General features: G+C 41.6%; 1 protein-coding gene across 2 annotated transcripts in view; it reads right to left on the bottom strand.

The window, feature by feature from the left end:
- The window catches only part of LOC139556674 (sorting nexin-3-like), a 42,581-nt gene extending 20,348 nt beyond the window's left edge, over positions 1–22,233 (bottom strand). Inside the window, exon 1 of one of the 2 annotated variants that reach the window (XM_071370907.1) lies at positions 21,710–22,233. In XM_071370907.1, coding sequence (XP_071227008.1) covers positions 21,710–21,871 — 162 coding nt within the window. In that variant the 5' untranslated portion in view covers positions 21,872–22,233. The remainder of the gene's footprint in view (positions 1–21,709) is intronic. The other variant, XM_071370908.1, reaches the window with a different exon arrangement.
- Positions 22,234–22,677: the final 444 nt, after the last annotated feature.

The following is a 22,677-nucleotide window of genomic DNA, read 5'->3' as shown; positions in this document are numbered from 1 at the left end:
ACCTGTTTCCTCCAGCATCTTCACAAGGTCCTTTGCTGTTGTTCTGGGATTAATTTTAACTTTTCTCACCAAAGTACGTTGATTTCTAAGACACAGAACCCGTCTCCTTCCTGAGCGGTATGGCGGCTGCGTGGTCCCATGGTGTTTATACTTGCGTACTATTGTTTGTACAGATGAACGTGGTACCTTCAGGCGTTTGGAAATTGCTCCCAAGGATGAACCAGACTTGTGGTCTACAATCCTTTTTCTGAGGTCTTGGCTGATTTTTTTTGATTTTCCAATGATGTCAAGCAAAGAGGCACTGAGTTTGACAGTAGGCCTTGAAATACATCCACAGGTACACCTCCAATTGACTCAAATTATGTCAATTAGCCTATCAGAAGCTTCTAAAGCCATGAGATTTTCTCAAATTCCCCAAGCTGTTTAAGGCACAGTCAACTTAGTATATGTAAACTTCTGACCCACTGGAATTATGATACAATGAATTATAAGTGTAATAATCTTTCTGTAAACAATTGTTGGAAAAATTACTTGTCTCATGAACAAAGTGTCCTAACCGACTTGCCAAAACTATAGTTTCTTGACAAGAAATTTGTGGAGTGGTTGAAAAACGAGTTTTAATGACTCCAACATAAGTGTATGTAAACTTCCCGACTTCAACTGTATATTCCAGACTCTGACATTGCTCGTTCTGATATTTCTTAATTTCTTAATATTGTTATTGAATTGCTACCTGTATATATTACTGCACTGTTGAAGCATTTCTCTGCACCTGCGATAACATCTGCAAATCTGTTTACGAGACCAATAAACTCTGATTTGATACACCCAGACAAACAACCCCACCCCGCCTCCTCATTTAAAGAGGTGAGTGGGAGCTCTACAAGTCAAAGTTCACATTTCTCAATCCTCTTCACGCCTGGCTGAAGGTTGGGGCTGGGGGGGAAATGGTTCAGGCTGGGGCTTTAGTTCAATTAAGGCATATCTTTATTTCCTACATTATTCAAAAAGTACACGTCTCTAACTTTCAGAGATCAATGAGGTTTAAGGGTTGGGAGGGGGGGTGTCATTAGCCTTTTATAACCAACAAAGTAGGCCTATGTGGACAAAAACATGATCTTCTTGTCAAGATGTGACAGTACATTCAGTGTGATCTCAGATCGAAGAGGATTTTATTCACTTACGGATTAAATATCACCAACCTATTGCATTTCACTGCAGCCTACTTGACTAACTTATCATACTAATTTTGACTAATCGCAGTGACAATGCATTTTGAAATATAATACATAGCTGGACCTGAGCAGTTAGACGAGATGAGATTTTTTTTTTGTGCCCGCGATACATATGGCTATATCGGTCCACTAATACAGGACTAGTAAAGGCTCAGGGCAAAACAATTCATTAACATACATTTATTTATTATGCTTTTCCAGGGGGTGCCGCAGCACCTTGCGCACCCCTACTTTATGACATGCCATTGGGTATCGCTACCCAATGGCATGTCATATTTTTTAACAGCTCTATTGTTGTAATTTACAGACATGGTACATGAAATAGGCAAACTGATACATGAATCCTAAATGAAGGTACCATTTTCTTTTGTTAATCTCTGCAGGTTTGTCATCTGATTTCTTGGCGCCTGGTGGAGATAGACGCAACCATACTACAAGGCAGGACATTTCTCTGCATCCAAGTTGAGGCTTGTTACCAGCAGGCCTCAACTTGGATGAGGCTTGCTACCACCATCCTACTACTGAGTTGCATCCCCTTTTGCCCTCAGAACGGCCTCAATTCGCTGGGGTATGGATTCTACAGAGTGTCGAAAGCATTCCACATGGATTCTGGCCCATGTTGACTCCAATGCTTCCCTCAGTTGTCAAGTTGGCTGGATGTTCTTTGGTGGTGGACCATTATTGATACACACAGGAAACTTTTGAGTGTGAAAAACCCAGCAGCGTTGAAGTTCTTGTCACACTCAAACCAGTGTGCCTGGCACCTACCAACATACCCCATTTAAAAGGCACTTAAATATTTTTGTCTTGCCCATTCACCTGCTGAATGGCACACATATTCAATTCATGTTTCAATTGTCTCAAGGCTTAAAAAAAACTTGAACATGTCTCCTCCCCTTTAGCTACACTGATTGAAGTGAATTTAACAGGTGACATCAATAAGGGATCAAAGCTTGCACCTGGATTCACCTGGTCAGTCTGTCATGGAAAGAGCAGGTGTTCCTAATGTTTTGTACACTCGGTGTAAGTCGGTGCTTTCACTTGTAGCAGTTCCTACGAATTTGAGTGGTTACATATATGTTGCTGAAAATTCAACCCTTTTTTGTGTCATTGATGTATGACTATTCACATACAATATTCAGTTGAGATTCAACTTCAATACCTCTAGGGTTCTGTGGTGTTCAAAGGTATTGGGCAATAGCTTTCTTCCAGGACCTATATCCACAAAGCATTTCACATGCTGACGTGTGTGTGTGCGTCCACGTATGCCATCACGCGCACATTGATTTTGTTCACCCACACCAGAAGCGATCAGAACACTCAGGTTGAAATATCAAAACAAACTCTGAACCAATTATATTAATCTGTGGACAGGTCGAAAAGCATTAAACATTTATGGAAATTTAGCTAGCTAGCTTGCTGTTGCTATCTAATTTGTCCTGGGATATAAACATTGGGTTGTTATTTTACCTGAAATGCACAAGATCCTCTACTCTGACAATTAATCCACAGATAAAACAGTAAACCCAATTTGTTTTCTCGTCATCTCTCCTTCTTCCTACGGGCTTCTTTTTCTTCTTTGGACTTTATATGGCAGTTGGCAACCAACTTTACCGAAGACGAAGACTCCCCCATTTCTCCATCACCCAATTCCAGATAGCTGATGTTCTGAAAGAGCTGCAATATCTGGACACCAACAAACCATCTGGGCTAGACAATCTGGACCCTCTGTTTCTAGAATTATCCGCCGCAATTGTTGCATCCCCTATTACTAGCCTGTTCAACCTCTACTTCTTAACGTCTGAGATCCCTAAAGATCGGAAAGCTGCTGCGGTCATCCCCCTCTTCAAAGGGGGAGACACTCTATACTCAAACTGTTACAGACCTATATCTATCCTACCCTGCCTTTCTAAGGTCTTCGAAAGCCAAGTTAACAAACAGATCACCGACCATTTCGAATCCCACCGTACCTTCTCCGCTATGCCATCTGGTTTCAGAGCTGGTCATGGGTGCACCTCAGCCATTCTCAAGGTCCTAAACGATATCATAACCGCCATCGATAAAAGACAGTACTGTGCAGCCGTTTTCATTGACCTGGCCAAGGCTTTCGACTCCGTCAATCACCACATTCTTATCGGCAGACTCAACAGCCTTGGTTTCTCAAATGACTGCTTCGCCTGATTCACCAACTACTTCTCAGATAGAGTTCAGGGTGTTCAGGGTGCCTGTTGTCTGGACCTCTGGCAGTCTATGGGGTGCCACAGGGTTCAATTCTCGGGCTGACTCTTTTCTCTGTATACATCAATGATGTCGCCCTTGCTGCTGGTGATTCTTTGATTCACCTCTACGCAGACGATATCATTCTGTACACTTCTGGCCTTTCTTTGGACACTGTGTTAACAAACCTCCAGAGAAGCTTCAATGCCATACAACACTCCTTCCCATGGCCTCCAACTACTCTTAAATCCAAGTAAAACTAAATGCATGCTCTTCAACCGATCACTGCCTGTACCCGCCCGCCCGTCTAGCATCACTACTCTGGACAGTTCTGATTTGAAATATGTGGATAACTACAAATACCTAGGTGTCTGGTTAGACTGCATACTCTCCTTCCATACTCACTTTAAGCATCTCCAATCAAAAATGTAATCTAGAATCGGCTTCCTGTTTCACAACAAACATCCTTCACTCATGCTGCAAAACATACCCTTGTAAAACTGACCATCCTACCGATCCTTGACTTTGGCGAAGTCATTTACAAAATAGCCTCCAACACTCTACTCAGCATATTGAATGCAGTCTATCACAGTGCCATCCGTTTTGTCACCAAAGCCCCATATACTACCCACCACTGCGACCTGTATGCTCTTGTTGGCTGGCCCTCGCTTCATATTCGTCGCCAAACCTACTGGCTCCAGGTCATCTATAAGTCTTTGCTAGCTAAAGCCCCGGCTTATATCAGCTCACTGGTCACCATAGCAGTACCCACCCGTTGCACGCGCTCCAGCAGGTATATTTCACTGGTCATCCCCAAAGCCAACTCCTGCTTTGGCCACCTTTCCTTCAGTTCTCTGCTGCCAATGACTGGAACGAATTGCAAATATCACTGAAGCTGGAGACTTATATCTCCCTCACTAACTTTAAGCATCAGCTGTCAGAGGAGCTTACCGATCATTGCACCTGTACACAGCCCATCTGTAAATTGCCCACCCAACTACCTCATCCCCATATAGTTTTTTTTTGCTCCTTTGCACCCCAGTATCTCTACTTGCACATTCATCTTCTGCACATATCACTCCACTGTTTATTGCTAAATTGTAATTATTTCGCCACTATGGCCTATTTATTGCCTCACCTCCCTAATCTTATTACATTTGCACACACTGTATATAGATTTTTCTATTGTGTTATTGACTGTACATTTGTTTATCCCATGTGTAACTGTGTTGTTTGTGTCATACTGCTTTGCTTTATCTTGGCCAGGTCGCAGTTGTAAATGAGAACTTGTTCTCAACTGGCCTACCTGGTTAAATAAAGGTGAAATAAATAACAAAAATGTTTTTAAATGTCTGAGTTTAACTAATACAGTGAACTAAGAGCAACAAATGGTAACGGCGTCACCGGCCTGAATCTAATCCAATCTGGAGCTATACCGTCAGTAACAGAGGTAAATGTAGTTTTATATTCGGTTCTCTCTTGTCAATGACCCAAGCATGTCATGACCATGAAGATTAGGGGTGTGCCGCTACAGTAGTCGGACAAAACGAGTATTGCAACGAATATGGGACATTTTCTGGCTACGATTATGATCCAAGTATTTTTTGTAATTGTCTGTGATCAAAAATAAAGTAATTTTTGGGTGCCAGCACGCATCTTTCTCATGTCAATCAGTCATGCGCAAAGTTCTATGTGGTCTAAATAACTTAACTGGCTAGTTAGCCTGTCTGTAAAGAGAACGGCGGGCTATGTGTTGACCCTGCTGCTCTGATTGGATAGAGTGAAGCTGTATTTCTCGGTTTCACTAACTTCATAATTTCAAACGATCACTTTTCCTCACATGTTTTTGGTCTGCTGCCTGCTACTATGACAAATCACATGGTGAGGACGTTTGCTATCAAGCTATCAATGTGCATAATATCTAACAAGCGGGGCAAGATTAGGGAAAAAAGATTAAACGCTGATGTGCAATGTGACTGAGTGACAGAAAGCTTGGCTGCCTGTTGCAAGTTGAGGACACACAGACACACACTGCTCCTAATTTGCAGCAAGAATGTGCAGGTAAGGTATTTTGCCAACACTTCCGTTCTTTTTTCTATCAGATTCATGAGTATCATCCGATCCGACTATCAATTGTCAATTTACGGATACGATTACGGCCATGTTGGCATAACCTCTAATGAAAATGGTATATTCTGAATCAGTGGAGGATAGAGACAAATACACATGATTGATTTTTATTACATATTTCTATCTTCCAGCTTTCAATCTTCAATAGCTACACAAAGTGTGCCATGACTACAGAACAAGCCCAAAAACATACTTTGATTTATTGATTGATTATATAACTGAAATCTTAAAAATAAGTTTGTCTTACCTAATTAATGGAATACAAGTAATTGAACCGACATCAGTCAATTAGTTGTTTAATAAAATCGTGGGGGGAAAAAGTGGTGGGTAATCGCTCAGCACGAACAGCAGCTCATCTGTGTAATCCACCGTCCCTAGTACACTCACCTCTCAAGCAAAATAATGGTGGCGTTCACTCTAGCAAAAATGATCAATAATTAATAAATATTAAAAGGGATGGTTCAGCCTGTTTTCATGTTTAGGTAAAATATAATCTTACACAGAGTTATCCTCATAGGCCAGTAGTTACATCTTCTCCCGTTGTCTGCATGGAGAGATGCATGTCCAGACTGTCTTACAGGTGTGATATCACGCATTGATACTGACCCAAATAGGTTTGATTTTAGAGACTGGAGTATGTTTTCGATATCAATTTGGAATTAATTGATAGATATTTTGGGATATTTTCATTTCAATTATATAAGCTATTCAAGAATGAAAGCAACAAAAAAAACAAGACATTTCAACAATGTCCCCTAACTCAGAATATATCATTTTCATAGTCAGTACCGTTTAAGATTAGGGAGGACTAATGTATATATTTTTTTAATGGGCCTTACTTCTATTACAGCATATTAGATGACTGTCACTCATATTCCATTTAACCAGCTCAATGTACAGCGCATTTGGAAAGTATTCAGACCCCCTTCACTTTTTCCACATTTTGTTACGTTACAACCTTATTCTAAAAATGATTACATCATTTTTCCCTCATCAATATACACACACACAATACCTCAATGACACTGCATTTTTGCAAATGTATAAAAATAAAAATAAACAGAAATACCTTATTTACATAAGTATTCCGTACCTTTGCTATGAGACTCAAAATTGAGCTCAGGTGTATCCTGTTTCCATTGATCATCCTTGAGATGTTTCTACAACTTGGGAGTCCACCTGTGGTAAATTCAATTGACTGGACTTGATTTGGAAAGGCAACACCTGTCTATATAAAGGTCCCACAGTTGACAGTGCATGTCAAAGCAAAAACAAAGCCAAGGAATTGCCAGTAGAGCTCCGAGACAGAATTGTGTTGAGGCACAGATCTGGGGAAGGGTACCAAAAAATATCTGCAGCATTGAAGGTCCCCAAGAACACAGCGGCCTTCATCATTCTCAAATGGAATAAGTTTGGAACCACTAAGACTCTTCCTGGTGCTGGCCGTCTGGCCAAACCGAGCAATCGGGAGAGAAGGGCCTTGGTCAAGGAGGTGACCAAGAACCCAATGGTCACTGAGGGGGAAAAAACTATTTCATCCAATTTAGAAAAATTCAAGGGGGTCTGAATACATGAAACAAACAGCATAATCACTTTGCTTGTTGTATAATCCTTCTCGCATCTAAGCACGCTCCTCACCTTTTCAGTGCAAAACACAACAGCTGTCTGATCAGGCAAAAAAAAAAGAAACTTTCCCAGACAAACCTTTATACCATAACCGCTAACCACTACATACAGCCTGCATTGTCAATGTCACCATATTAGCTAAAGTCATAGTGAACATAGCTATGAGAACTAACGAATGTTAGTAAACCCGCTACAATAACAAGGCAGGCCCCGGTGACAATGCATTAATAAAACTGAAAGCTTACCTTGACTTGGAAGAGTTCCAGTGCTGGATAGGCTTAGCCAGCTAGCCAACATAAATAGCATTCATCAGTTTGAACTGGGTGTTTGAGTATGCTAAATTAGCTAGCTGTATTAGCTAGCTAAGTAAGTGAAAAAATACCAATGTAGCAATTACATGATTCGTAACATGACTGGCATTTTAAAATACTATGCATTTTGTTTAACCAAAATTCAGAACCCGCTTCAAATCATACAGATTCTGTTGTTAAATGCTCTTTGGGCATTTGAAAAGCTAAAGAAACTGCTACCACGTGAATAAAGAACGGTATCATCTGCATAAAAATGAACATCCGCTGTTTCAATATGATTCCCAATGTTGTTGATATACAAAACTAACAACATTGGGCCCAAAATAGCACCTTGCGGAACACCTGTGTATTCTTTTTGCTCTCCAAGCCTTTCACTACTTGCTAAAATGTAGAGGGATTATTTAAATTATCTGAAGAAGATTTAAAGGTAGTGGTCTGCTTTCAGTTTTCGGGTCAAAGCCACACCCATATTTCGAAGACTTTTAAAAGCCATCCTATCGCCCACCGAACCAGATCCTCTTGCTATAGCCCACATAGCATTTAGTTCCCTTATGATTTTAGCAAGTTCATCAGTAAACCAAGGGTTCTCTACACTTAATCCTGCATTTTTTGAAAGGGACATGCCTATTGAATACCTCCTGGAATGCGTTGTGGAAGTAAGAAAATGCTAATTCAAAATCAGGGATTAATTCAATTCTATTCAATGCTAAATACAGTTGAAGTCAGAAGTTAAACACACACTTAGGTTGGAGTCATTAAAACTAGTTTTTCAACCACTCCACAATTTTCTTGTTAACAAACTATAGTTTTGGCAAGTCGGTTAGGACATCTACTTTGTGCATGACACAAGACATTTTTCCAACAACTATTTACAGACAGATTATTTCACTTATAATTCACAATTCCAGTGGGTCAGAAGTGGGTCAGAAGTACACTAAGTTGACTGTGCCTTTAAACAGCTTGGAAAATTCCAGAAAATGATGTCATGGCTTTAGAAGCTTCTGATAGGCTAATTGACATCATTTGAGTCAATTGGAGGTGTACCTGTGGACGTATTTCAAGGCCTACCTTCAAACTCAGTGTCTCTTTGCTTGACATCATGGGAAAATCAAAAGAAATGAGCCAAGGCCCCAGAAAAAAATTGTAGACCTCCACAAGTCTGGTTCATCCTTGGGAGCAATTACCAAACGCCTGAAGGTACCACGTGTATCTGTACAAACAATAGTACGCAAGTATAAACACCACGGGACCATGCAGCTGTCATAATGCTCAGGAAGGAGACGCGTTCTGTCTCCTAGAGATGAACGTACTTTGGTGAGAAATGTGCAAATCAATTCCAGAACAACAACAAAGCACCTTGTGAAAATGCTGGATAGAACTGTTTGGCCATAATGACCATCGTTATGTTTGGAGGAAAAAGGGGGAGGCATGCAAGCCAAAGAACACCATCCCAACTGTGAAGCACGGGGGTGGCAGGTTCATGTTGTGGGGGTGCTTTGCTGCAGGAGGAACTGGTGCACTTCACAAAATAGATGGCTTCATGAGGAAGCAAAATTATGTGGATATATTGAAGCAACATCAAGACATCAGTCAGGAAGTTTAAGCTTGATCGCAAATTGGTCTTCCAAATGGACAATGACCCCAAGCATACTTCCAAAGTTATGGCAAAATGGCTTAAGGACAACAAAGTCAAGCTATTGGAGTGGCCATCACAAAGCCCTGACCTCAATCCGATAGAACATTTGTGGGCAGAACTGAAAAAGCGTGTGCGAGCAAGGAGGAAGTGGGCCAAAATTCATCCAACTTATTGTGGGAAGCTTGTGGAAGGCTACTCGAAATGTTAGACCCAAGTTAAACAATTTAAAAGGCAACGCTATCAAGTACTAATTTAGTGTATGTAAACTTCTGACCTACTGGGAATGTGCTGAAATAATTCTATAATATTATTGACATTTCACATTCTTAAAATAAAGTGGTGATCCTAACTTAAGACAGGGAATTGTTACTAGGACAAAATGTCAGGAATTGTGAAAAACTGAGATTAAATGTATTTGGCTAAGGTGTATGTAAACTTCTAACTTCAACTGTACATCATGTAAAAAACCTTGAATGTCAAACTGCTTCCCGTTTCTTTTCGTAATGACACGTGGAGATCGCTTAGGAATTTGACCCTCTCTCACACAGGCAACAGCACAATGATCACTTATGTCATTTGCAACAACTAAAAAACGATGCATATTGGTTAAGATCAAATCAATCAAAGAGGATTTCAAAGGATACTTTAAATTCAACCTAGTTACACTGTTGACAATCTGAGTGAGATTATAGTTATTGCATATCATTTTTAGTTGATCAGAGCTAATGTTAACCAGACCTGATTCAGATCACACATCAATAGAAACTCAAGAGTTGAAATGCTGTACTAACAATTCGAAAATACAATCCAGAGAGCCAGCAGTAGCAGATGGAGGTCTATAACAATAAGATACAACAATATTTCAAGATGAGCTGAGGTTTAGGTTCAAAGACAGATTCAAATTGCTTAGGTTAATTAACAGAAATCAGAACGGCCACGAGAACTTGTCTTTTACGTATACAGTACAGCAACATCACCACCCTTAGATTTACGATCTGCAGGTAAAACATTGTAACCATTTATGCCAATATTTTTGTCTAATATATTTTCTGAACCAGGTTTCAGAAAGCATAAATATATCAGTCGGCAGTTTTTTCTTCTTCTTTTTTTTCTTCCCTTTTCTCCCCAATTTTCGTGGTATCCAATCGCTAGTAATTACAATCTTGTCTCATCGCTACAACTCCCGTATGGGCTCGGGAGAGACGAAGGTCGAAAGCAACGCGTCCTCCGAAGCACAACCCAACCAAGCCGCACTGCTTCTTAACACAGCGCGCCTCCAACCCGGAAGCCAGCCGCACCAATGTGTCGGAGGAAACACCGTGCACCTGGCCCCCTTGGTTAGCGTGCACTGCGCCCGGCCAGCCACAGGAGTCGCTGGAGCGCGATGAGACAAGGATATCCCTACCGGCCAAACCCTCCCTAACCCGGACGACGCTAGGCCAATTGTGCATCACCCCACGGACCTCCCGGTCGCGGCCGGCTGCGACAGAGCCTGGGCGCGAACCCAGAGACTCTGGTGGCGCAGCTAGCACTGCGATGCAGTGCCCTAGACCACCCGGGAGGCCAGTGTCGGCAGTTTTTATCCATATTTTCACAAAATCAATATATCTTCGGCAGAGGACTTACATTCATATGCAGAAATTTCAGGCCACTCTGACTAATTAATTTGTCAGGGGTAAAAATGTCAGGACCTGGGTTAGATTGCACATTTGCAGACAGTAGAAGCAGCAAGATAATGGCAAGTCTAGATCGGGGGTTACAACATTTGGATTTACAGACAGCACTTGAATGACAATCCAGTCTCCAGATTCTTTAACGCAACATATTTCAGGAGATGTGTAAAGTCCAGAGACATGGTTAAGTACCAAGAGAACGGTCCTGACATGTAAGCGGAAGAGTCCGATTTCCCCATTGTTTGGGAGAAATGTGCAAAGTTCACACGTGCATTTATAGAGCAAGCGTGTGATTTCTCCCAAGGCATGAGGGAGAAACAGTCATATTTCCCCATTCACAGAGCAAAGGGCTCTAAAAAGTATCGACAACATTGTAAAAGTCAAGGGTAGACAACAGCAGCATGTTCATATATTGCCCTATTAATTAACATAAAAGAGAAAACACATCACTAAGCACAAATTTAACAGAAGAATCTAAGATGTAGCCAACACAACACTAAAAACACTAATATTAAAATGAGCTACGACTTCATATAAAAGCGTTCCTAAATAATAATATAAGCATAGCAAGAATCCCTAATCAAAGAGTCCAACAGCAGATCAGTAAAAAGTATGTGGTGTATGTGTATGATGTAGGCGAGCAAAGCTCTGGGGAGAGAGAGAGAGAGTGGCGGGGGCACCTGTACCAGACTGGAAGAGACAGACCAGGGCAGGCGGGGAGCAATGCAGCAAGTAACAGGAGGAAGCCGAAGAGGCCCTCAACTAGGCAGACATCCAGGGCGACAAGGGATGATAAAATAACCATGACGGTGATACAATCGCTGATACAAATCCGACAGTGATACAAATCCACGACGGTGATACAATCGCTAACCAGAACAGTAATAAAATCACTAAACTCCAGACCAGATGGTCATGTAAAAGCAGGGAGCGAAATGTTTAATGGTAGCCTCTTCCAAGTGAAAATGGCTGATGGTGATGCACTTCAAAATGCTAGGAGCGTGGATCAGAAAACCAGTCAGTACCTGGTGGGACCACCATTTGCCTCATGCATTGCGACATCTCCTTTGGATTGAGATGATCAGGCTATTGATTGTGGCCTGTGGAATCTCTTTAATGGCTGTGCGAAGTTGCTAGATATTGGCGGGAACTGGAGCATGCGGTCATACACGTCAATCCAGAGCATCCCAAACGTGCTCAACGGGTGACATGTCAGGTGAGTATGCAGGCCATTGAAGAACTGGGACATTATCAGCTTCAGTCAGGTCAAGACCCCGGTGAGGACGACGAGCACGCAGATAATATTCACTGAGACAGTTTTTAAAAGTTTGTGCAGAAATTATTTGGTCGTGCAAACCCAGTTTCATCAGCTGTCCGAGTGGCTGGCCTCAGACGATCCCGCAGGTAAATAATCCGGATGCGGAGGTCCTGGGTTGGCATGGTTACACGTGGTCTGCGGTTGTGAGGCCGGTTGGACGTACTGCCAAATTCTCTAAAACGACATTGTGGTAGAGAAATGAACATTCAATTCTCTGGCAACAGCTCTAGAGGACATTCCTGCAGTCAGCATGCCAATTGCATGCTCCCTCAAAACTACATCCCTGAAGTGAAACAGAAAGGTGAATGCAGTGATCAGGTTGGTTCCACCACGCTAATCAAAGACCTTACCTCCACCCACCTCTTGCCTGCTCACCAACAGTCATCGATGGGGAGACCAGAATTAGGTAGGTTTAGTATGACCGGTTACAACTCCATCATAGTACATGTTAATTTGTCAGATATCACACATCCTAACTGGCATTGGTAATAGAACAGTGACTGTGGATGTGTTCACAGATGCATCTATGGAGCCAGCACTTGGAGACTTGCAAGTTGATGTGATGAAGTCCTGACCAACAGACAGGCTTGATACTGTCTCTGAATGGAGAGAGACCTGGCACTCAACACATCCACAATGCGGGACTGAATGTGATTACTAATAATATAGTATAGAAGAAATCCAGTCCAGTATTTGCAACACCCTTTTCATCAGTGACTGATGGAATGAACTCTGCCTCAACTCAGCCTATTTCTACAGTTGGAGAGGACTGTAGAAGCTTTTTCCAGACGCCAGCCTCTGTCGTTTGATGGGGAGACCATAATTGGGTAGGTTTTATCTGACCTGTTCAAACTTAAATATAATACCTGTTTGTGTGTCAGATATGACCATTGTAACTGCCGTTGAGAATAGAACAATGACTATGTGTGTTTGTGTTCACAGAAACATGTATCAGCCAGCACATGGACACTTGCAAGATGATGTGATGTCCACTCCAGACTGACAAATGGGTTGATACTGATATCTCTAAATGGAGAAAGACCTGGCACTCAGCATAACAATTTCACTGGACAACTTTTACTTATATTGTCTTTTTTAATTATTGAATTGAATGGTATCAGTCAATATGGGGACGGAGAAACCCTGTGTATTCTGCACCAGGATTAGGGAACTCTGGTTATATACGGGACACCACACAGGAAGATATGACCACTCTGACATGTTTGCCAAGGTAGCCCCATTACCAACAGACAAAATGCCGATAGGCACAGTATCTGTATCGGCTGGGAATGACGATGAAAGGTGCACATTGTTATATTAGCAGGACACTGCTTCTATTGTTTTATGTAAAGGGTTGTTTCTTCTAAATGGATCGGTACCTACATTTGGAAGTTATCAAAACATTTAGTTTAGAATATCTAAATAAATTCAGCAATTGCATCCTTCTCATACAGGTCTGTAGGCTACTGACCCATTCAAAGTTTCCTCCAGCATCAAACCATACATCTGCCTGTTGTTATTGAATTCAATCTGCAGGAGGTTTGTTCGTTGTGATTGAGTGTGGGGGAAACAACTGCAGGCAAGGTTCTGACAGATGGGTGTATCTTGGTGGTGGCAAGGACACAACCAAGATAACCTACATCAAACCACACCCAAATCAAAGTGTATTGGTCGTGTACACAGATTCTCAGATGCTATTGCAAGTGCAGCGAAATGCTTGTGTTTCTAGCTCCAACAGTGCAGTAATACCAGAATATAAATATATAATATACAGTGCCTTCAGAAAGTATTCAGACCCCTGGACTTTTTCCTACCCTTGGATTGAAATGTTTGATTGGATTGAAATGTTTTTTTTTACCTCAATCTACAAACAATACCCCATAATGACCAAGCAAAAACAGGTTTTTACACATTTTCGCTAAATTATAAAAACTAAAATATTGCATAAGTATTCAGACTCTTTACTCAGTACTTTGATGAAGCATCTTTGGCAGCAATTACAGCCTTGAGTCTTCTTGGTTATGACACCACAAGATTGGCACACCTTTATTTGGGGAGTTTCTCCTATTCTTCTCTCCAGGTCCTCTCAAGCTTTGTCAGGTTGGATGGGGAGCATTGCTGCACAACTATTTTCAGGTCTCTCCGAAGATGTTCGATCAGGTTCAAGTCCGGGCTCTGGCTAGGCCACTCAAGGACATTCAGAGACTTGACCCTAAGCACACAACGCAAGAGTTGCTTCTGGACATTGTCCTGTTGGAAGGTGAATCTTCGCCCTAGTCCGAGGTCCTGAGCGCTCTGGAGCAGGTTTTAAATCAAGGATCTCTGTACTTTGCTCCGTTCATCTTTGCCTCGATCCTGGCTAGTCTCCCAGTCCCTGCATTCAGGCCAAAGAGTTCAATCTTGGTTTCATCAGACCAGAGAATATTGTTTCTCATGGTCTGAGAGTCTTTAGGTGCCTTTTGGAAAACTCCAAGCGGGCTGTCATGTGCCTTTTACTGAGGAGGGGCTTCAGTCTGGCCACTCTACCATAAAGGCCTGATTTGTGGAGTGCTGCAGAGATGTTGTCCTTTTGGAAGGTTCTCCCATCTCCATAAAGGAACTCTGGAGCTCTGTCAGAGTGACCATCATGTTCTTAGTCACCTCCCTGACCAAGGCCCTTCTCCCCCGATTGCTCAGTTTGGCCGGGCGGCCAGCTCTAGGAAGAGTCTTGGTCGTTCCAAACTTCTTCTATTTAAGAATGATGGATCTGTGCCTCGACACAATCCTGTCTCGGAGCTCTATGGACAATTCCTTCGACCTCATGGTTTGGTTTTTTCTCTGACATGCACTGTCAACTGTGGGACCTTATATAGACAGGTGTGTGCCTTTCCAAATCATGTCCAATCAATTTAAATTTACCACAGGTGGACTCCAATCAAGTTGTAGAAACATCTCAAGGATGATCAATGGAAACAGGATGCACCTGAGCTCAATTGCGAGTCTAATATCAAAGGGTCTGAATACTTTTGTAAATAAGGTACTTCTGTTTTCGTTTTGTCATTATGGGGGTATTGTGAGTAGATTGCTGAGGATTTTTTATATTTATTTTAGAATAAGGCTGTAATATAACAAAACGTGGAAAAAGTCAACGGGTCTGAAAACTTTCCTAAGGCAATGTATATATACACATATGGTGTGTATGGATAGTATATGAATAGAAAAGGTGTGCACAACAGTAGTTATATAGGATGAGCCATGACTAGAATACAGTATAATCAAATCAAACTTTATTTGTCACATGTGCCGAATACAACAAGTGTAGACCTTACCGTGAAATGCTTAGTTACAAGTCCTTAACCAACAGTGCAGTTCAAGAAGAGTTAAGAAAATATTTACCAAATAAACTAAAGTTAAAAAAAATTTAAAAGTAAAAGAAAAGTAACATTAAAATAACCATAATGAGGCTATATACAGGTGGTACCGGTACAGAGTCAATGTGTGGGGGGTACAGGTTAGTCGAGGTAATTTGTACATGTAGGTAGGGGTGAAGTGCCTATGCATAGATAATCAACAACGAGTAGCAGCAGTGTACAAAACAAATAGAGGGGAGGGGCAATGTAAATAGTCCGGTGGCCAGTTGATTAACTGTTCAGCAGTCTTATGGCTTGGGGGGGTAAACGCTGTTAAAGAGCCTCTTGGTCCTAGACTTGGCGCTCCGGTACCGCTTGCCGTGTGGTAGCAGAGAGAACAGTCTATGACAATTTTTTGGTCTTTTCTCTGACACTGCCTACTATATAGGACCTGGATGGCAAGAAGCTTGGCCCCAGTGATGTACTGTGCCGTACGCACTACCCTCTGTAGCGCTTTACGGTCAGATGCCGAGCAGTTGCCATACCAGGAGGTGATGCAACCGGTCAGGATGCTCTCGACAGTGCAGCTGTAGAACTTTTTGAGGATCTGAATATACATATAAAGTGGGTAAAACAGTATGTAAACATTATTAAAGTGACCCCAAGCAATCTCATGTTTGGCTTCTGTCGTGGCTGCCAGCATTTCTTGAGGAGCAAGCCAAAACACAAGGCAACAATAATTTTACTAATGGGAAACAAACTTTACTTTTGAATGAAAAAAGAAAGTCATTAAATTCAAATAATTCTACACACACACACACAGATGTTTCCCTTTACATGGATGTCAAACAAAAAACAATTATGGCAAAGTTAAACAAACCATACAACTCTATGCACAAGGACTACTTTTGACAATTTCTACAGAAAACTTTACATATTTCACTCTATTAATGTGGAATTGCCCTAATGTGATTAAATTAAGGTTAGTAAGTGATTAGCAGTAATGGGCTTTTATTAATTGTTTTATTTAGTGTTACAGCATTAAACCAACATTATGCATTTATTGTAAAAATATTATATAGACACTACCGTTCAAAAGTTTGGGGTCACTTAGAAATGTCCTTGTTTTTTAAAGAAAAGCATTTTTTTTTGCCCATTTAGAAATGTCCTTGTTTTTTAAGGAAAAGCACATTTTTTGCCCCTTCACGGTTGATGTTGAAACTGGTGTTTTGCGGGTACTATTTAATGAAGCTGCCTTTTTAATCAATAGCCTTTTTAAAATGATAAACTTGGATTAGCTAACACAACGTGCCATTGGAACACAGGAGTGATGGTTGCTGATAATGTGCCTCTGTATGCCTATGTAGATATTCCCTTAAAAATCTGCCGTTTCCAGCGACAATAGTCATTTACAACATTAATGTCTACACTGTATTACTAATCCATTTTATGTTATTTTAATGGATTTTTTTGTTGCTTTTCTTTCAAAAACAAGGACATTTCTAAGTGACAATAGAATAGGTAATTAAAAACGGGGGGGGAGCAGAGAGATAAAGGTCCCCCCTCTTCTGTGAGAATGGTTGAAGGCCGCCTACGCCACATTCCTACTCCCCCGCACCCTTCCTACCTAGCTGTCCCTTTAAAAAATACAAAGTATGAAAAATGGCAGAACAATACCATCTCATCATATCTTATTCCAAAAGGGAAAGAGAGGGGGGAACAATGGCGTTGGGTCCATCGGTCTCACTCTATCGTTTTCTCTGTGCACTCTCACTTACTCTCTCTCGCCCCTACAGCTCGACAGCCTTCCCTCTCTCCTCTCCGACTCGCCTAGCTGACAGAAAGCTGCTTTGTTGCCATAGTATCAACTCCCACTTTTGATACTGTCATTTCAAGTAGGACATGGTAGCCTTGATACAATATGTTCTCCATTTCCATTAAAATAGTTGTCAGATATGATCCTGTAGATTTTGGATTACACTTGACTGTGCCTGACAAGACACCCACACCCCTCCCTATTTTATTAATGGCCAAAAAGTTTTCCCCCCCAAATAGATAGATAGAAAGATAGATAGAAAGAAAGAGGGGGAGGCTATGGGAGTGGAGAGGTGGAGGATATGAGAGAGGGCTGTATAAGAGCCATTTTTATATGCTCCCGTCTGTCCATAAATAAAGTGAGATCCCAAAGTCCATTCTCTCTAGTGTGTGCTCTCTGAAGGGGGAGATGGAGGCTACCAAAGGCAAGGTCTAATGTTGGTGGCGAAGCTTCCACCCCCCTCCCCTGTTTGTTGAGTTAAAAAACAAATACACTACTCTGCTGAGAGAAAGAAAAGTCCTTTCACCCAAATGAAAACCATTTGAGAGACATCAGGATTATGTAGCGTCCCCTCAGCATTCAAGACATGAAAAAACAAAACAACAACTAAAGCCTGTGGATGAACTAACTGGAAAGCGAACTCAAATTAGGCTATTCAACATGTTGTCCACAAAATGTAGGCCTATAAGCAATAGCCTTCTATTATCAAGGGGATTATTTAAACTACATATGATAGGCAGAAAGAAGGCACACTTCAAATAAAACAAATGGAAATACCAAAGATGACATTCCATTGTTTTTTGCAAGACCATATTTATCAGGTTTAGGAGTCTGGACACGCAAATTGTAGGTTGACTTGAGGACATGACACTGGTTTTAGCAGAGAAACTGGCCTAAACGATAGGCCTAAACGACCACTGACTGACCACACACGCTCTCACCGTGACTTTTTGTCACGTGACCATAATAAGTCACCTTTCATCATGAAATGCGCCACGCGAGTGACCATAAAATGACCACTGCACTGATCATGAAAGAAATGTCATATGACCATATCAGTGAAAACCGTAAATGACAAAAATGTATACTACCAAACAAAGACATTGAATGATTGTTACATAGGCTACAGTAGGCCTACTACTTGTCTAAAAGAGTTGTGCAACAGTTACCACAGATACTGAAGTTGGGACAGACACCTAGAATGAGTAGTACAAACCAAAGAAACATGAACTCAAAGTATAGAAGCTAGCCTATAGGCATTGCAGTGAAGAGGTGACCTGCCTGACCCCTGACTCTGCTGGTGCAGGTACAGCACACATTTCACCTGTTAAAAGGTCAATTGTCATACGAGTACTTTAAAGATGACTTTAAAGAGTCATCGTGAGCCAAGGTGACTATTCTCTCGGACGAGGGACGTTGGAGATGGAGGGATATGGTAGATGAAGAGCGAGGGAGTGCCTTTGTGGCATCCCAGGGGGGGCCTTCCCCTACCCACCGGCCTGATCCATTCTTCTCCCCTCAATGAGGGGATTAAGAAGGCTCTCTCAGTATGGCCGTATTGGGGGGGATGAGTTGCACCGGGAGAGTGGAGACGGGGGGGGGGGGGGGGGGGGGGGTGTGATCCAAATAATATTATAGCTAAGTGGTGAGGGAACCTGAAACACTAACTCTGCAAAGCATTCCAGGCTCACCAAGGTACCAGACAGGCCTTTCGCTATAGCTGAAACACCTTTAGAATCGGGAGTAAAGTTTCTAAAGAAAGGGAAAGAAAGGAATGAGGAGAGAAGCGAAGAAAAGTTGAGACCACGTTTGTTGAGAAGTGAGGGATGCTCCTCTTATTCCATGCTCTTATGCAAAGCAGGGTCAAGGAGGGCTACGAAGCACACAATTAATGCTGATTACACGCATATGCTAATTATTACACGCTAATCAAGTACAGTAGCCTTATATTCAGACCTAATGCCTACAGACAGGCTTCTCTCGCTCTGGCTTCTTTAGGTAGGAGAAAGCTATAAATACTACAAGACTGCTAGGAGCTCAAACACTACACAACTAATAACCATGGGGGCCGTCAGTCAAGGCTTCAGACAGACACAGAGGCAAACAACAACAGAGAGACAGCCCAGACAATCAGACAGGCTTGACGGTCGTACGGTGATAACATGCTTACACGGAACCAAAAAGCGCGTGCGCTATCGTGCATACATTTATTTTCTTTCCCTACACCAAACGCGATCACGACACGCAGGTTAAAATATCTAAACAAACTCTGAACCAATGACATTAATTTGGGGACAGGTCGAAAAGCATTAAACATGTATGGCAATTTAGCTAGTTAGCTTGCACTTGCTAGCTAATTTGTCCTATTTAGCTAGCTTGCTGTTGTTAGCTAATTTGTCCTAGGATATAAACATTGAGTTGTTATTTTACCTGAACAAGGTCCTCTACTCCGACAAATTAATCCACACATAAAACGGCCAACTGAATCGTTTCTAATCATCTCTCCTCCTTCCAGGCTTTTTCATCGTTGAACTTATATGGTGATCGCATCTAAACCTTCATAGTATTACCACGACTACCGGCAAAACAGTTAGTCTTTCAATCACCCACGTGGGTATAACCAATGAGGAGATGGCATGTGGGTACCTGCTTCTATAAACCAATGAGGAAATGGGAGAGGCAGGACTTTTAGTGTGATCTGCGTCAGAAATAGGAATGACTTCTATTTTAGCCCTTGGTAACGCAGACGCTCGTTGGTGCACGCGAGCAGTGTGGGTGCAATAATTGAATAACATGGATTTCTAAATTTATTTTGTGACGCTCGCGCACGCGACGTGTCCGGTCTGGTCAGCATGTTAGCTCTTGATGTACTGCCTCAAATGCAATGAATCTGGTCATTTGACATTTGTTTTCTATTATGCACATTGTGTAGGTGGCGGAAAGAGTGGTGTGAAAGATATAGGATAAATGCAGAGGATAAAAAAACAGAGTATATTCTATAAAAAAAGTGTTGTTGCGTTAGTAACCGTATTCAGTTGGTTTGCTTTAGTTTTCATAAAAACATGAGAACAAGCACCAGACATGTTCAAAAATATATTTTCTTAAAATTGTGTTATACCCCATGCATTGTCTGTCCTCATCTTAATTGTCATGATGATACTTTGAGTAACTTTGCTTTCTTTGCAAGCACTCAAGAGCACCTTCAGCTGATTTGAGGGTTCAACAGTTGTTGAAGAGTGACTTTAATAGTGCAGTTTATAAAACATGGATCAAACCACAGGTGAATGTCAAAAATCCTTCTTTGATTCCAATCCAACTGTCCTTTCCCCACCAGTGGGAAGCAAGAAGAGAATTGGAGGACCCGAGGTCTGGCTTTGTGACGACATACATTTTGTCCTGTTTAACCCCCCCATCCTTTACTCAGCAGAGCAGGAAGGAAATGCTTGGGGTGAGTGAGTGGTCCGTGGGGCTTGCTGATGCTGAGCCTGCTCATTCCAGAGAAGCTGACCAGTACAATTTCAATACACTGAACTTTACACAGAGACCCTTCACTGGAATAGTATTACTCTGACTAACAGAGGGGAAGGGGAAAACACTGGGGTAATCTGTATTGCTCAATATCTGAGTCAGGGTATAAGAGAAGAGAAGATTTCTTCACTGAGTGAGGGAGCTGGACTCTGAGCTCTAGCTCTGTTTCTAGGTAGAGACTTGAAATTAACGTCTCATTGACTGTTTAAATACGCCCTTGTCAATCTCTTTACTTCTGTGTGAGACAAATACCATTATCTACCCTTAACACCCGATGAAAGGGGTGTAGCTGGATCACAAGAATTTGTTAACGGTTCGTAGGACCGTAGCATGTAACGTTAGATCATACAAATTCGCTTATGTAGCTAACTACATGGCTGTCTGACGGTTTGACATGGAGCTCTTGCTAACAAGACACAAACAAGTCCCCCACCTTCAACAACATATTTGTAACTTGCCATTGGCGTCACATTCCTTAAGATAACATCTAGCTAACAATTAGCAAGAAAGTTGGCTAGGCTATCGACAATAACTGGAGGCCCATGCAATGATACAATGTATCAATACTTTGACAACCTCACTAGAATTAGTTTAATTGTTTTAATATACAGCTGCATTGGTAAAATGTCACTATAACTACGCGTTAGTTGAATTAAACCACCAGGTAGTTGGCTAACTATTATGCTAACAACAGCTAACGTTAGCTAGTTACCCCGTGTTTAAAAGCTGGTTGGCTAACTAACGTTAGCTACTGTAACTGATTTGACAGTTTAAATATTATTAACATCTGACTGGTACACATCTCTTAGTGTGACCCTAGCTAAACTCAATCCCCTTTATCAAGAAGACCAAGTTCATTGCCCTAAAGAGCAAGATAATGGTTTGCTCACCTTTAGTCTGATGTCATACGTGGTAAACCTGGTCCTGCCGACACCGACCGTCTCAGGGTTGCTCACGTCTATCTCTAGAAAGTTACTAGGTGGTCCATACGCGTCATTCAAGTTCTGAGGCTTGGAGAATAGCCTCCTTGTATCAGCTATGGTATCAGCCATTTCTCCCTCACTAGCTAGCTAAGTTAGCCTCAATGGTTTGGGGTTGCGCGCTCCACTTCCGATCAGCTGAGGTGCAGCTGACGCTTGGCACCTTCCTTGTGTTTTGTTTACAACCTATGTCTCAGCGCATTTGCATTTTCTTGGCTGATAAGTGTACTATCTGAAATATTGACCAATCAGAGTTATATGCGCTATGTAAAGTATTGCATTTCACTCCCCACAAACTAAACAAAATATCTACATACGTCTACCAAAATACACTTTACGGAATACATATTGCATGTAAACCCTTTTGATTGGCTTTATAAATCGCCCATAACGTAGTTTATTACAAAGGAAATTACGTCTGTTATTTCTTCTTCTTTGGTATAATGGCGTTTGCAACATTTATATGTGCATTCCGCCACCTACTGTACGGGTGGATAATAAGGATCCTAAAAGGAAAACAATGCGCAGTAAAAAATACATGTAAAAAAATCCATACAAACTACGAAATGTTAATTAAACTAAATCAGCCTGCTTTTCTGTTTTAATCACGTCCCTACCCAGGCTCAGAAGGATCCTGTGATGGCGGGACATTTCCAGGCGACTGTAGTCCTTGCAGTGCTTCTTCCATTAAGTCTTGGAGGCCCAAAATCTTCTCAGCTGCAGATAATGATGTCCATCTTCTTGAACTTTTTGGAAACTTGTGCAGTACAATTAATAACTGTGGCTATAAATACTACAAAATCCACCTTTTTCACAATAAGTGTATCCAGATCACTTGATTGAAGAATAACCTTTGCAACTGGTTTGCTGTGCAACCA

Source organism: Salvelinus alpinus, chromosome 27, assembly GCF_045679555.1.
Source record: "Salvelinus alpinus chromosome 27, SLU_Salpinus.1, whole genome shotgun sequence".
Taxonomy (NCBI): domain Eukaryota; kingdom Metazoa; phylum Chordata; class Actinopteri; order Salmoniformes; family Salmonidae; genus Salvelinus; species Salvelinus alpinus.
Note: the sequence above shows the minus strand (reverse complement) of the source record. Positions and strands in the feature narration are given on the sequence as shown.